The sequence below is a fragment of the Haliaeetus albicilla genome, chromosome 24 (assembly GCF_947461875.1).
Source record: "Haliaeetus albicilla chromosome 24, bHalAlb1.1, whole genome shotgun sequence".
Lineage (NCBI taxonomy): Eukaryota > Metazoa > Chordata > Aves > Accipitriformes > Accipitridae > Haliaeetus > Haliaeetus albicilla.
In genome coordinates, this window is record NC_091506.1 from 8,035,882 (window position 1) to 8,050,604 (window position 14,723).

The following is a 14,723-nucleotide window of genomic DNA, read 5'->3' on the forward strand; positions in this document are numbered from 1 at the left end:
TGTTTTATGTGTGAGATGGAGAACTGCATATTTTTTTATGATAAATGACTTTGTTTTGCATATCTCTTTCTGTCAGTCTGCCTATCAAAATCTGTCATCGGGGAATTTAACTGTACCCAGCATTAACTTGTGGCAGCAAAACTGTGATTTATATATTTATTTATGTGCATGCAGAAACCCTGATCAAAGAAGGGAGAAAAATTGATGGAAAACACCCACTCAGAGACCAATAACCGTCTGTTCTCTCTCTTTCCACTTGCTTTCTTCCTTGCAGCAACCACTTGAAAGGAAAGACAGCCAAAACAGTTCTCAGCATAGCGTCTCCAGCCACCGCAGCGGGCACACCGCTTCCCCCGTTCACAGCACGCAGGTGCTGCCGGACTACACGGCTGCGGAGGCGCCGGCTGCGGATCAACCGGACAGTTCTGGGCAGAAAAAGCCAGATCCATTCAAAATCTGGGCCCAGTCCAGGAGCATGTATGAAAGCCGACGTGAGTATGAAGCAGGTGTGGTTGCTAGGGCTACGGCTCTGGCAGCCGCTCTCTGTATATTTTCTTTGTGAAGAACTGAACCTTTTAGATTTATGTGGAAAATATAAGGCTTCAGTTTGTTAATTTGGTATCCGTCAATGATATCTACTTGGTAGAGGTGCAGTTTCCTCTCTGATGAGGAATGACTTTAGATCATCTCTAGGAAAGGGCACTTAGACCAAGGCTTAATATGAAAAATCCCTTTAAAATTAAAGATCATCTTTTCCCCTATTTTTTTAGTTCGCTTTTAAATTAGGCTGAAGGAGAATTTCCAAGTTTGTTATCCAGATCCTAAACTCTTTTCTGAGGTTAATACTCGTTGTCTGATATGCATAGGAATTTCAGTAAGGAGGGGAAGTATTTAGTTTGCTGAAATTCCTATCAGATGCTTTCCAGTCTCACCCTGGGGAGGAGAAAATCCAGCTGAGCCGTTTTACTTTGACCAGAGTGGACACTTTAACAATACAGATATCAAATGCATATTGTAAGTGGCTTTTATAGCAATTAATAATCTGCACACTTGGCTAATAGTTCAGCAGGGCTTTGACTCTGCTCCAAGACTATAAATATGGTTTCAATCAGTTTCTTCTGTGCAAACAAAATAAACACGCTGGCTTTGCTTTAATTGCACTGCTGAAGAAGATTGAATCTGTAAAAGCTTCTTAAAGAAATAGTTAGCGTATTAGGTTCATTTTCAAAAGCAACAGTTACTTTCATTACAGAAAAGGGAGCTTCAAAGTCTTGGTGCTGTATGAGTATCACCTGGAGTTTGATTTTATTGTGCTAACTGGAAATTGGTAAAACCAGTATGAAATGAACATTACCCCAGAATGAAAAATGGTAGAACTGTTTTTTTCTGACCAAATGAATCACTTTGAAATCTTATGTCCTGGAAAAATTAAATCATGAGTCACAGTTTCTTGGCTGAAGATGCATCTCTTCGGATTGAATGTCTCAGCAATGCAGTTTGTAGGTGTCTCAGCTTCTGTGCGCTGCTTCCCTTCCCTTCCCAGGGATTAGGCGTACCGACCCTGCGGGCTCTTGGGCCAGGTCACGCTGATCTACGGAGAAGTGCAGTGACGGAACTTGCACGTGCGTCTCGTTGAAAAAGGAAAAAAGGTGCAAGAGCCGAGGGATGGTGACTTTTCAGCCCTGCAGAGCTGCGGGCAGAGCTCCTCCTTCTGCCTGCACGGACAAGGCTGAGGCTGTCCCATGGCACCGGCATTACCCCTGCTCAGCTCACGTGGTTCCCATAGGCGCTGTGCTGGCAATGCTTCTGACCCCCTGCAGCTACTTAGCTAATTTCTAATTAACTGTTTAACTCATACTAATTAGTCATTAGTATCAGCTTAGCAGCCTTAACTCCTGCCTGTCTTTCCTGATAAAACCAGAGGCTGAGCTGGAGAAATCCTGAAGTGCACGGGCAGGCAGCTGCCCTTCTGTTTCCACCTCCAACACCATGTGCTAAATCCTTCCTCTTTCCTCAATGGCTGCAGGTGTCTTGTAGAGGTTTTATCCTGGTCTGTGGTCTGTGATTAGAGCCCTTCCAGAGGCCTCTTGACCTGCTGGTTTCCCACACCCCATCTCTCCCTCTGGCACATTCCTCTCTGCTTGGGCCTTTTGCCAGGCTGGGTTCTGCTGCATCCCTTCAGCATCCCTGTCTCACCTTTCTGTAGTCCAGCGTCTCTGTAGTGGGGTCGATTCTCTTCTGTTGCTTCAATCCTTATCTCCTGCCTCTTGTACCAGATGAGACCTACCTATTTGAACGCCAGTGCTTTTCTACCACCTTTTCGTCCCATTGCCATTTGCTTCCCGGGAGGGCGTTTTCTGAGATTTCTTCTTTTCATAGAGAGAGGGGTTTTGGAGAATGGTAGAAGTGTGATATGGTCATGTCTCCTTGTAAGCATGTGCCACCAGAAGTGTCCAAGAGCCTATGAATTTTGGATCCTAAGCTGGAGTGAAACACATTCCCTGGGGATTAACCTGCACTCTTACCTAGTGACATGGCTTTGCTGTACCTAATGACAGGTGAAGAAAAACAGGAAAGATACAGTCTAAGTGAAGAAGGCAGTTGGACATGGTCTGTCTCTTGTTGCGGTCTGATCCCAAAGTGTGAGTGGGGACTTTATTTAGAGGTCAGTGGTCAGCTCCTTCTCCTTCCCTCCCCAAGCCCTCGCCTTTTATCCTTCTCACTAGTCTCAGAAGTGGAGACTGTGGTTCACAGCTGAAACCCAGTGCTGCTTCTGCTCTGGGAGCTTGAGGTGAGCCACTGTGTTTCTTTCCCTGTGTTTGGTCTGCATGAAAAGTGGACAATTGGTGGTTGCTCTGTTATGCACGTGACTCATTCCTTTGAGACTCACTTCCCAGTGTTGCCCAAGCAGCGGTCGTGCGGCTCTTGGACCACTCGCAGGGAGCTCTGCTGACATGGAGCACCACAGGCTGCGGGATGGAGAAACTGTTCCCTGGGCCTCCGGTTTCACTGTGTGTCTGCTCCAAATGTGCTGTTACCCAGCTGCAGTTCAGTTTAACTCCTTCTTTGGCTGGTGGTGACACAGTCATATTATTGTTTTCTTCTTTCCTTGAGCACCCATTCCCTTCGGCTTTGGGACTGAGGTTAGCATCTCCTCTCCCATCACATCCGTAGCTTTGGGTGCTAGGTGTGACTCTCTGCATCCTTCTGATGAGGGCGTGAGCAGAACTAAATAGTGTCTTATATACAGCAGGAGGATGTCACTCTAGTGCCAGTGCTGAGATTGATTGCTGCATCCAGTAACTGGGCCTTTTGGTTGGTTCTAGAAGCCCCCACTGCTCAGCTCTCCCTGCTGCCCAGTCCAGGACTTGCTCTCTATTGATTCATGGCCTTAAATTTTAATAATCCTGAAAAGGATTATAAAATGTTATTTTGACAGGCAGGGGTTTGAATCCCCAACAAGTAGACTGAAAACCAGCAACACCCATTTGTGTTGAAGTATATGATGAAGTTAAAAAAGACAGAATTTTAGAGCATTAGATCATCTTAAGTGTTTTATTTCATCCCATTTGTGAAATTGTTGAGTATAAAGAGAACATAGTGCAATTTTTCAAGTGCAGTTGACACAAGAAGATGAATTCATTAGCCCTAGCCCAGACAAAATTTGTTTTCATCTGCAAATAATAATATAAAGAGGTTTTATTCAATATATGAATACATCATCTCCAGGACGTTTCTAAGAAGTACTGAATCTATAATGACCACCTACTGCCTTTTTCACTGGGAGCGCACCCCACTGTTATTAATATTAATAATAATAATAATGTAGACATGGAAAGCACACAGGCAAGATTTTAATTTTTCAGAATTGGTAAAATGCATTCTTCCTTTCTTTGAGTATTCTTTGAATCAGTATTTCATAAAAAAAGACTGTATTTGACTTTCGTGACTTGTCTCACTGAAGCCATTGGTAGAGCAGAATTTGGTTCAAAAGCGCCAGATAACCCATCATTTTGTAAAAGCATGTATTTTTTTGATTTACCCAATGCATCTTAATATCAGGAAATACTCCAGTTCTGCGGAGGAGAGCCACAGATGTTGCCTGTTTAGGGGAAGGGAAAAAAAAAAAAGAAGAAAAATTAAGCTAAAATTAATAATGCAAACCTAAGCAACAGCTCCATAACTGTGTCTGGACTCTGGTTGAGTGGAGGCAGATGAGAAGTGCAACTTTATTGAACAAACGCGGGCTAAAGTTCCTTCACATGCAGCTCCCCTGGGTGAAGGGATCAGGCCTGCAAGGTGCTGAGTGCTTGGGCTCCAGTCCAAGGAAGCTTATTTTCAAGCTGTAAACCCAAAGGGACTTGGTTGCTTTAAGGCTAAGGCTGAGCTCAAATGCTCGGCTACAATCTGGCCCAGAGTTGCAGTTCTTTGCTGGATTAAGACTTTTGAGAATAGCCGGCTTTGTGTTAAGTGAATCTGAAAACAGATCATTTGGTGGCGATAACAAATGCACTCTTTGCTGGTGCTAAGTTTTAGCCGCCTGAGCTCCTCTTTATGGGTAACTCATTGCTGCTGGTGGGAGTTGTGTACATGAATCAGAGAGAAGGACAAACCCTTAAGGTTTAAAAACTGAAGCGGTTCCAAGATCCAGGAATGACATACATGAAGAGCACTCAGTGAGAGAAACAGCAATTGAATAGTTTATCAGAGAACCACAATTCTGAAATCTCGCACTGTTTTATTGAAAATATATTTTTATAATATGCTTTTTATTTTTCAATATATTATTAAACTTCCTTAAAGATTAACACAATCTGTTGTCAAATTTTTCTCATGTGGCCCGATTGCTTTGCAAAATACCGTATCCTACATATGGCCATCTGTCAAAACAGCAGTGACAAAATGAATTAATCTGAATTGCAGATGTGTTAATGAATCCCTTTGAAGGGCTTAAGCATTTAATTAAAAGTAAAGCAGAACACGATAGATAATTTTTAAAGCTTTTAAAATATTTAAGTTATCGTTAATAGTTGAATTTTATTTTCAGGCACATAATTTATTTGGTAGGATTTTCTTTCTCCAAATCTAATTAAAATAAGACAAACAAGTCTTGACCCCAATGTGTAGCATTCACTCATCAGCAATTACATAGAATTAAAAATATTTGCACAATGATACCAAACATTAGATACTTTCTCCCTAAAATAGAGAAGGAAAATACTCTCAGGAAATTGCGGCCGCCTTCTGATCAGACTGACTTTAAAGATGATAGTTAGTAAAAGCCCCTTGGTAGGGTTATGTCCTTTTATTATATTAATAGGAGACAAACAGTTACAGTCGTACACTTGGGCACACAGATGTGTCCATGCCCCTAGAGAGTGTCTTGCTAAAATGGACCGTAGTACTTGCAGCACGTTGCGTGAGCAGCAGAGGCTGCTGAGCCGTTCCGGAGCTGGGTTCTGGGCAGATTTTGCTGGTGTTCATCGGGCACCAGCCTGGGCCATGGCTCAGTCGAGGCATTGAGCCTTCCCCAAACCTCAGGGGCAGAACTTGGTCTTCTTGTCAAGAACATGCCGAAGCCATCTTTTGAAAGCTTTCCATGCCACCAGAAGGTTTGATTGAAAGGAAAAGACAGACAAACTGGAATTCTCCTGCAGTGGGATAGTTTAGAAGGCAGGGCTTTCCTGCAGGGGCGTAATCTCAAGAGATTTATGGCTAAATCACAGGACTTCTCAACACTGAAACTCTCCTTTGGCTTCAGTGAGACTATTCACTCTTAATTTCAGACTTGTCCTTATATACTTTGCTGAATCTGGGCCTGAAAACTTTTGTACTTTGCCAAGCTATGAGTCACTGAGAGTGCTGCTGCCTCAAATGAGCTAGTGACTAAAGCAAACTCATACTTATTATTTTTTAATCCATCTTTTGTTGAAACTGATATCACGCTGGGCAGATTTTTTTTTTATATAAAGTTGACGTGGTTTTCGTAAGATTATCGTAAGATAATTGTTAAAGTTTGTATAGGAAACTTTGATTAAAATGACCTCTAATTAAGCACTGTGTTCATTGTTCATCACCATGTATTTAGAATTTCTTTTAACATCAGGAAAAGATGCTTCCATTTGGAAAACTAACTGTGTCATGATGGTGGAAAATATTTTGTAGAGAAGTATTTTTAAGGTGTTCTCAAAGAGATTCTTCCTCTGAGGAGAAAAGAAGAGTTCTTCAAATATACCTGCATGCATGTACATAAATGTATAAATTCATATGTGTGTGTGTATTATATATCCACATGTACACAGGCATGTGCAAATAGATGTGAAAGTTAGTATGTCGTAACCCATAGTAGCTAGAACCTTAGCAATTTATGCATGAAAGCCTAACATGATCCATACAGTCAAAATTAATTCAATGAACTAACAAGAAAGCAGATACATTAAGCTTTGCAAAATTGTAAAATTAATATTACAGCTATGTCACCTTCGCCTGCAACTGGACTGAGCAAGGGTGAGAGAGAGAGAGAAATCAATTCCACGAGTTTTGGAGAATGTAAGACTGTGCCGAGAATGTATCTGTGTCTTGTGATGTCTTGTTCTGGTGTCATTGCTGCTCTGTGGCGGGGGGCTCTTCATCACCAAGGGAGTCTGGCAGGGCCGTACGCCAAGGTTAGCCACGAAGGTGCAAAGTACTTGCTTTACTGTGTGCTGGCTAGCAGTGGATTTCGTAGGCGGCGGTGGGGGGGGTATCGTGTTCCCGTTTTGTTCATGAGTCTGTCCATGTGGCTCGTTGATGGGGCTGTGGCGCTCGCCTCTCCTTCCATTCCTCCTCACGGTCCCCGCAGAACTCTTCTTACCACTTTTGTGGCGCTCTCCAAATTGTCTGGGTTAATTCAGGACGAGCATGCTGGCAAGTTTTACCCATTTGGGCTACTTACATGTTTTTTCCAGAAAGTCTCAGACATGCTTGAGGTCAGGTCAAGGTGCAAAGAAGCAACGAATGACTCCTGGAGGCCATTTTTCATTTGTTTTCAGTAAAGTTTCAGCACCACCATGAAATCTTCCCTTTATGTAAGGAAAGTGGTTCCTCTGAAGCACTCCCGAATAATGGAGAACTTGAGTAATTCTGCAGTATGGAGAGCCTCAGGGGGTCCCACCTCGGCTGTATGGAAGCGCAGAGGTGGATGGGGGTTTGTGACCTGTGCCAGTGAATCGCCACACTGCAGAGCTGGCGCAAAAAAGCGGTAAAAGGAGTTTTGTGTGGTTTGTACTCACGCTGTGTAAATGTGTGTTGTCTGTACGTTTGTTTTATCTGTGTTTCACCTCTCTGTAATCCTTCCAGCGGAAGGACCATTCCATGAATGAACGTGCTTCTTTGGGTATAGACTTGTCTTTTTTTTTTGTTGCTTCGGTTTGACACCGCCGTTACACCTCGGCTTGCCGTTATCTCCAGCGGCCGTTAATTGGCTAGCTGGTACCCGAACCGGGAACATAAGGCATCGTTCAGTGAGACTGGAGAGTTGACAAATGGGAAGGTGTTGAGAGATGCCGAGGAAACGGGCCCACGCTGAAGCTCTCTGCAGAAGCCATTTTGCCTCTGACAGATCCAACACGCGCTATTAATTGGTTGGGGCTAGCGTTTGCCAAAAAAGCCTGCAAAGTGCTGGAGAGACGCTTCCGAACGCGTCTGCTCTTCACGTTCCCCCTCACTGAAGGCAGTGACAAAACCCAATTAATTCATTGTCTAAGTTCTGCTGTTGTGCCGCACGTCTGTACGGTGGCGAGCTGCCTTCAGCCAACTCGCCTGAACAGATGAACCACGCGGGTTTCCAGCGTGTTCATCACCTGATTATTCTGTAATTGTGTCTGGACAAAAACTAGCCTCTAGTTCAGTAAGGTCATGTGCATGGGTCTTAAGCTCAGTTTATAACTGCAATTAATTAAAATGTGAAAATATTATATATAAAACCAGTTTGAAAATGTCAAAGCAGACATCTGTGCCTTAGCACTCACCTGTTCGTTTAATTTTTAGTATTCCCAGGTCTGAAATTCATATTACATTTTAAACCTGTTGAGTCGTTGAAGACAGAGCATCAGAGCTAACCAAAAATCTTAACACTGAAAAGCATCAGATGACTAGACCCAAACCTTTGTGCAACAGGCACCAACAGTGTAAAACGCAATTAGGGCCCAGTCTGACACTGATGTAAATGGAAAACAACCTGTTTATCTGCTCATAGATACAGAAAACTAGATGATGTTTCATTAAACATGTTGCATCCTGTATCTGAGTATGCATTTATTTAAATTACATTCCTGAATGATATACTTAGATTTCTTTACTAAAGATATGGGCAGCTGACTTGTAAAGGAACAGCTTTTTTATCATTAATTATAAATTTGGGGAGGAGATCATTACAAAATTAGTCAATGTTACAGATACTAACCAATAAATATTAAATGAACCTGAAGTTGTCTTCTGATATGATTTAATGTTAGCAATTAATTTTGCATTTTAAAAAAGGGATGAAAGCAAGCATGAATAAGTTAATATGAAACATTACTGTTCAACTGCACTTCAAGGTTAGTACTTCACTGTATGTAATATTCATTGTAAAAGGCTTGCTGGTGTTCCATACTAATGAGTAGGTAAGGTTGGGCTCTTTTATGTTTCCAGCTGGTTTTATCTGTTCAGTGGTTTTACAGAGCCCACACACGAGCAAGTGAGAGTCAGGAGAGCTGCATTGTTTTCAGTGGAGCCCTTCTGTTTTACACCAACGGGGGATCTGTCCCATAGTTATTTAAAGCAGTGTCAGTAAACAGATAGCAAACTATGCTTGTGAAAGTTAATTAAACAGTAGAAGTCATAACAAGTGGCTCTTTTGTCTCCCATGAAAGAGGAGGCAGCTGTATTGTTTCTGGCAGAGTAATTCTCTGTTGTACACATTTATTTATTGATGATTTGGAAGAGGCTCTTGCACTGGGTAATGATGCTAATATTGGTGGAAGGAAATATTACAGTGATAAACAAATGGCAAGTCACAATTAGACACCTAGAAAGCAGAAACCACCGTATAATTTTTAGTAGTGAATTAAATAATAATCCTTTAGTATTTAAAGCTATAAATGTTCTTCATTACGTCTAAAAATTCAAGACCACCTCATTTAATGAGTAAAATTGTGCAGCAGATCCCTCTGCATGTACACCAGAGTAGTCCTGGTTTGGGGTAAAAAGGTGTGGGTTTTTTGATTAAAAATTACAGTTTTCCTTCTTTCCCTTCAGTTCCAGATTACCAAGAGCAGGATATCTTTCTATGGAGAAAGGAAACCGGTTTTGGATTTAGGATTCTAGGTGGAAATGAGCCTGGAGAACCTGTGAGTATATCCAGAAGTGGTCATGTTTTAACTCACGACATCTTCCAGAATCACAGCAGTAGCATCTACACAGGTGCAGAAGTGCGCTGTAGCATCTCTGTTGAAGTAACTAGCAGGCTATGTATTTACATCCTGCAACTCCTTCCCACCATCCCTCCAAAAAACAAACTGCAACTCCCATAACTGAAATGGGTTTGGCTTCCCCTGCTTTTCCCTGTTTTCACGATAGCCCAAATGAAAATACATAGGTCTGAAATTGCCTAGACACTGAGGAAAGGACATCCTGGTTGGGTTTGCAAGTATTTTGATCTTAGAGTGTCAGGTTTTCCATTTGGTCAATTCCATCCTTGAATTCGCTTAACTTCTTTTCCATAAATCCAGTGCCTGTGGAAGGTGTCAGGCTTTCCTGTGCTGCACGGGTCAAAGCTAGATAGTGGCAGCGTAAATTTCCACATATTTCCCTGCCAAAATTATTTTGGTCATTTACGGAAAGAGAGGCCATGAATTCTTCTCATGTTAGAGTAACTCCACAGAACTCACTGTAGATAAACCAAGACGAGGTTGGCTGACAGGCGAGTAGTACAGAGCTTGTAAACCCTAGAGGCAATGGAAAGGAAAACTCAATCACAGCTTCCTTGACAAGACCCTCAGTGCTTTTAGCCATCTTCGTCTCTGGTCACTGTCTGGTTGAACACATTTCCTGAGGCTATCTGTCATTAGAGTGAATGGACCGCCTAATGAAACAAGATGTCAATTCATTACAATTTCATGATGTGGCTATATTCACATGGAGCTGCTTTCACAGGAGCAACTTTCCTGACCAGGAGACATTTGTCAACAATTTCTTGTCTCTACTAAACTGAGTCTAACTACCAGTGCCCCTTGCTTCCAGCTGCCTGTTGAGCTAGTTCTCATTTATCACTCTCTCTCCTCCTCTCCTTCTTTCTCTCTATCTGCCCCCCTCCGCTTTCCTTCCTTTCTCCTGTTCGTTCTAATTCATCAGATTTACATCGGTCACATTGTACCGCTGGGTGCTGCTGATGCTGACGGCCGCCTGAGATCGGGTGATGAACTGATCTGCGTGGATGGGACGCCTGTTGTCGGGAAATCGCACCAGCTTGTCGTCCAGCTTATGCAACAGGCAGCCAAACAAGGTCACGTCAATCTGACCGTCAGGCGCAAAGTGGTTTACACAGGTAGGCTGCAGTGTCACTCTGCAGGGGTAGATTTTCTTGCCAGACTCCATCTGTTCAGCAAACGGTTTAAAGAAAAAAAGCTTCTCCTTGTAATACTGGGAAAACTCAGGGGATGTGGTGTTATTATTCCTCTTTTGCCTGTTTTTAGTCTTTTTTGTTCTGGATCAAATAAGTTTCAACGATTTTGTTTCCAGTCAAGACTCTCAACCTCAGTTGGCTTCCCCAGTCAGTCTTCATGAAGGTTTCTGATAAAACGGGGAACTGTTCAGTTGCAACATACCATTTTTAGTTTGACTCAAGCAGCAGCAGACACTGTGCCTGACTGCCTGCGTTTTCTATTTACTTCCCAAAATAACCATGCTGCCTGATAGCCACCCTTAAACTAGGAGTGAGGGAAAAGATGCTGAAGAGTCCACAGGAGGGGAGGCAAGGGCAGAGCGCGAGTGAGGGCATTGGTGTGTGGTGGCTGATGTCCCAGGCACAGGAGAAGCTTCAACTGAGGTTGCAACATGTAGTCAACTAACCACAGGATGCAAAACTGTAAGTGTCGTTGGTTCTGGTAGTGCAGGGTGTGCATGTTTGTTGTAATAGAGAGATTTCTGTGTGCTGAATTATGCTGGGCATTGTGCAAGCACTGCACAAGCGTATGGTCTAAATGGACAAAAAAGAAGCTAGCAGAAAAACAAAGATGCAGAGAGAAGTGACACTGCACGGTGGCACCCAGATTAGTGACAGAAAAATGTGCTGATAGCAAGGAAAACGAAGACATGAGCATGAGCCTTCTAAATGACGTGCGACCTTATGCTTAATATTGGGGAGTGACACTGGGGTGCTCCCTCTTCTTGTGTGTCCCTTTAAGGAGCTCAAGTGTGGGATTTGGTTTAGCTCACTTATTCAAAAGAAAGGATATTATGTAGCTTTTCAAGTTTAGGCATCAGCAGAAAACTAGGCAGTGATGTACTTTCATCTTAAAGAGCATCAAAATAACATTCAGGTTGAAAATTAGGCCTGCAGTGGAAGTTAGGACTAGAACAGCACCTCTAAAATAGCTCTGTATTCTTATCCACGGCTGAGCTCCTTCCAGACAGTATTAAATAGGTGTTCACTTCTCATTTCTTTCCTTCTTCCCATTGTGGATTGAATGCCAGGTTATGTCTCTCCTAATAGCTTCTCTCTCATTCCTAACAAAGGGCTGCCAGTGTGAGAGAAGCTTTAGGAGATGAGCTTTGGGAGGAAGAGGAAGGGCAGCTGAATTTTGGTATTGTTTTTGTGCGTAGATTTTCTATCCAGTTTTACAGCCTTCAGGCTGGAAATTACCATAAAAGATTCAGATGCACGAGACATCTCTTGAGATTTCATTCAGGGGATTGTTACCCCAGACTGAGCTATTTCTGAATCATTTCAGGTGTGGACACTTACTCTAGGATAAATTATTCAGGATCCCTTCTTTCACCTTATATTTGCAGGCATTTAAATTCTGGCATAACTTTGTAGAGAAGCCTCTTCCTGAATTTTGGTCCCTTATTCCTCCTGTGATCTATATGCCAGTAGAAAAAGATTGTTCACCTAAATGGGTACTCCCAAGTCTTAAGATTTATATAGGGGAAAGTTTCTACTCCTGTATTCTTAATATGTAGAATACTGTATATTTAGTACATACTTTGAGTATCTAAGTGCAGACAGGTACTTCTGTCCAAGAATATTTTGAAGTTCTTTTTCTTTGGATCATGAGTTTACAGGTTGAGATTTTTATTTGGCATCCATTTTGTTGTTGCTTTTAAGATCTTCAACTTAATTTTGATTCACCAAATTGGAGAAGTGACCTGATTAGCAGAGGCAGCCATTCAGCAGAGACAAGCGCAATATGCTGCTCTCAGCTGCGCAAATGTACTGTGGAGAACTGGCTGAGTAACAAGAAGTGGAAGCTATTGCGGGCCACAAGCTTTAACCTGAGGCTGGCTCAGGTGAAGAAAAACACTGTGCTGGGATGTAGGCAGGGGGGAACTCTCCTGATTTCCCAGCAGATGATGGCTTAGCTGCAATATGGTCCAGCGCTTCAAGAAAGACATGTTTGAGTTGGAGAGAACCCAACTGGAGGGAGTCCAGAGGACCAGTGAGAATAAGGAGAGCTCTAGAAAACATGGTCTGCAAGGAAATATTGAACAAATTGGGATTGTTTAGCCTAAAGCAGAGAAGGGGGAGGAGGTGTTAAACTCCCCAAGACTATAAGAGGCTGGTGCAAAGAGGAAAGGAATAATATGTTCTCCATATGCCTGCTAGATAGAACTAGAAATAATAGCCTTACGTTGCAGTAGGGAAGATTAAAGTTAGATATTGCAACCAATAGATTGCCTGGGGAGATATTTAACAGCTGATTAGACAAACATCTGTCAGGACTGACAGTAAGTATAGCTGGCCCTGACTCGAGCAGAGTGTGGACTAAGTGATTTTTTTGATATTTCTTCAAGCTGATCAGATTTTAAACTCATACCACTTCCAACTTCAGTTGCTGTTAAACACTTGTTTAATGTTAATGTTAATAATGTTTAATGGTTTCCCCCCAACTGTGCTGGACTGTACAGGTGAAAGTTGCTCATTCTTCCATCCAGAAAAGCTTGGTTCACAAGTTGTTTTGCTTTAGTATGGGTGTTATTATTACTTAAGATCACATTAATCAAAGGCAATCAGTGCTACCCAGCTGATAGCTGATGAGTTTAAAAAACACACAGGTGTTGAGTGATGGGTATTTGACATTAGTCTGTCTCCTCACGGCTTGTGCCCATATACACGGTTGCACATATATAACTGAAGTGGGGTTGTGATAGCTAAAGGAGGCACCTCTGAACTAATGTAATCCAGGTTTAAAACGCCACAGAGCTTCCGAGCACACAGCACTGCACTGGTTTAACCGTGCTGCTGCTGTAGTGCGGCAGTGAAGGGCTTTGGCTGCGTGACGATACACTGGAGAGGATGAGTGTGTGTGGTCAGTGCCGTCACCGAACAGAGCTGTTGGTGGTGACATCCGAAAGGAGACAGAGCCCTTGGTCACTCTGGCCATGATTTATAGGTTAAAGCAGGTGATCTGCTTTATTTTTTTACCTTTTTCTCAGCGGATGGCACTTTTCAAGCACCAAATGATGCAGCTTGCTCAGACAGTTGTGTTTTTTAACTCCCCAGTTCCCAAGGCGGAGAATGAAGTCCCATCCCCAGCCTCTTCCCACCACAGCAGCAACCAGCCGGCCTCGCTGACAGAGGAGAAGCGAACGCCACAGGGCAGCCAGAACTCCCTCAACACCGTCAGCTCGGGCAGCGGCAGCACCAGCGGCATCGGCAGCGGCGGCGGCGGCGGCAGCGGCGTCGTCAGCGCCGTGGTCCAGCCCTACGACGTGGAAATCCGCCGCGGCGAAAACGAGGGCTTCGGCTTCGTCATCGTCTCGTCGGTGAGCAGGCCGGAGGCGGGGACGACATTCGGTAAGTCTGGGAGTTTCTTCAACGCGCCTCGAAGGAGACGCGGATTTGAGTGCTGCAGCGCAAAGAGGCTAGTGGGGATCTGTTTAATTAAAAGTTGTGAGTGTGCCCTAATGTGTGTAATTAATAGCTTAATCGGAGGCCAAGACTTGGTAGGTGTTTGCCTCCTGGGTTTTACTCAGCACTGAGTCGAGAAAAGCAAAATGAGAAATCCCAACCTGAAGAGCAAAAATGCCACCAATGACAATTCCTGATGCTCCCTGAAGCTCCTCCGGCTCTCTCTGCTAGCTGGACATCTTTCTGGGGTTTATGCTCAGAAGAGCAGCCGGGGATCCCCCCAGTGATGCCGTTTGCTAATGCAGAAATGGAGCAGGTGGAATGAAATATGTCTCCTGATGGTCGAATTGAGCCAGTTGATTTAAAAGCAGTAATGCTTAAACTGATTAACTTCTCTTTGGCAACCAGGGTTATTCTGATCCTCATTATGGAGTGAGCATGCTGATAGCTGGAAATTTTTAATTAATAGTACTTGCTGGGGAGACATAAAATGGAGAATACTGTTAAAAAAACAGGATTTTTTTTGACCCATTCCACCTCTTCCCAAATCCATTTCTTCAGTGTTGGGGGAAATGAAGTTCATGCGATGTCACACTTAATATCCTGCCCAAATAGAACCAGTCGTGGTTTC

The 14,723-nt window shown here is 43.2% G+C and overlaps 1 protein-coding gene across 28 annotated transcripts in view; it reads left to right on the forward strand.

Annotated features, from left to right (window-relative positions):
* Nucleotides 1-14,723, forward strand: part of MAGI1 (membrane associated guanylate kinase, WW and PDZ domain containing 1) — a 356,106-nt gene that overhangs the window by 324,270 nt on the left and 17,113 nt on the right. For 22 of the 28 annotated variants that reach the window (XM_069811929.1, XM_069811927.1, XM_069811928.1 and 19 more), the window contains 5 exons: nucleotides 275-491; nucleotides 6,472-6,549; nucleotides 9,280-9,371; nucleotides 10,375-10,567; nucleotides 13,745-14,038. In XM_069811929.1, coding sequence (XP_069668030.1) covers nucleotides 275-491; nucleotides 6,472-6,549; nucleotides 9,280-9,371; nucleotides 10,375-10,567; nucleotides 13,745-14,038 — 874 coding nt within the window. The remainder of the gene's footprint in view (nucleotides 1-274; nucleotides 492-6,471; nucleotides 6,550-9,279; nucleotides 9,372-10,374; nucleotides 10,568-13,744; nucleotides 14,039-14,723) is intronic. The other 6 variants (XM_069811918.1, XM_069811933.1, XM_069811917.1 and 3 more) reach the window with 1 other exon arrangement.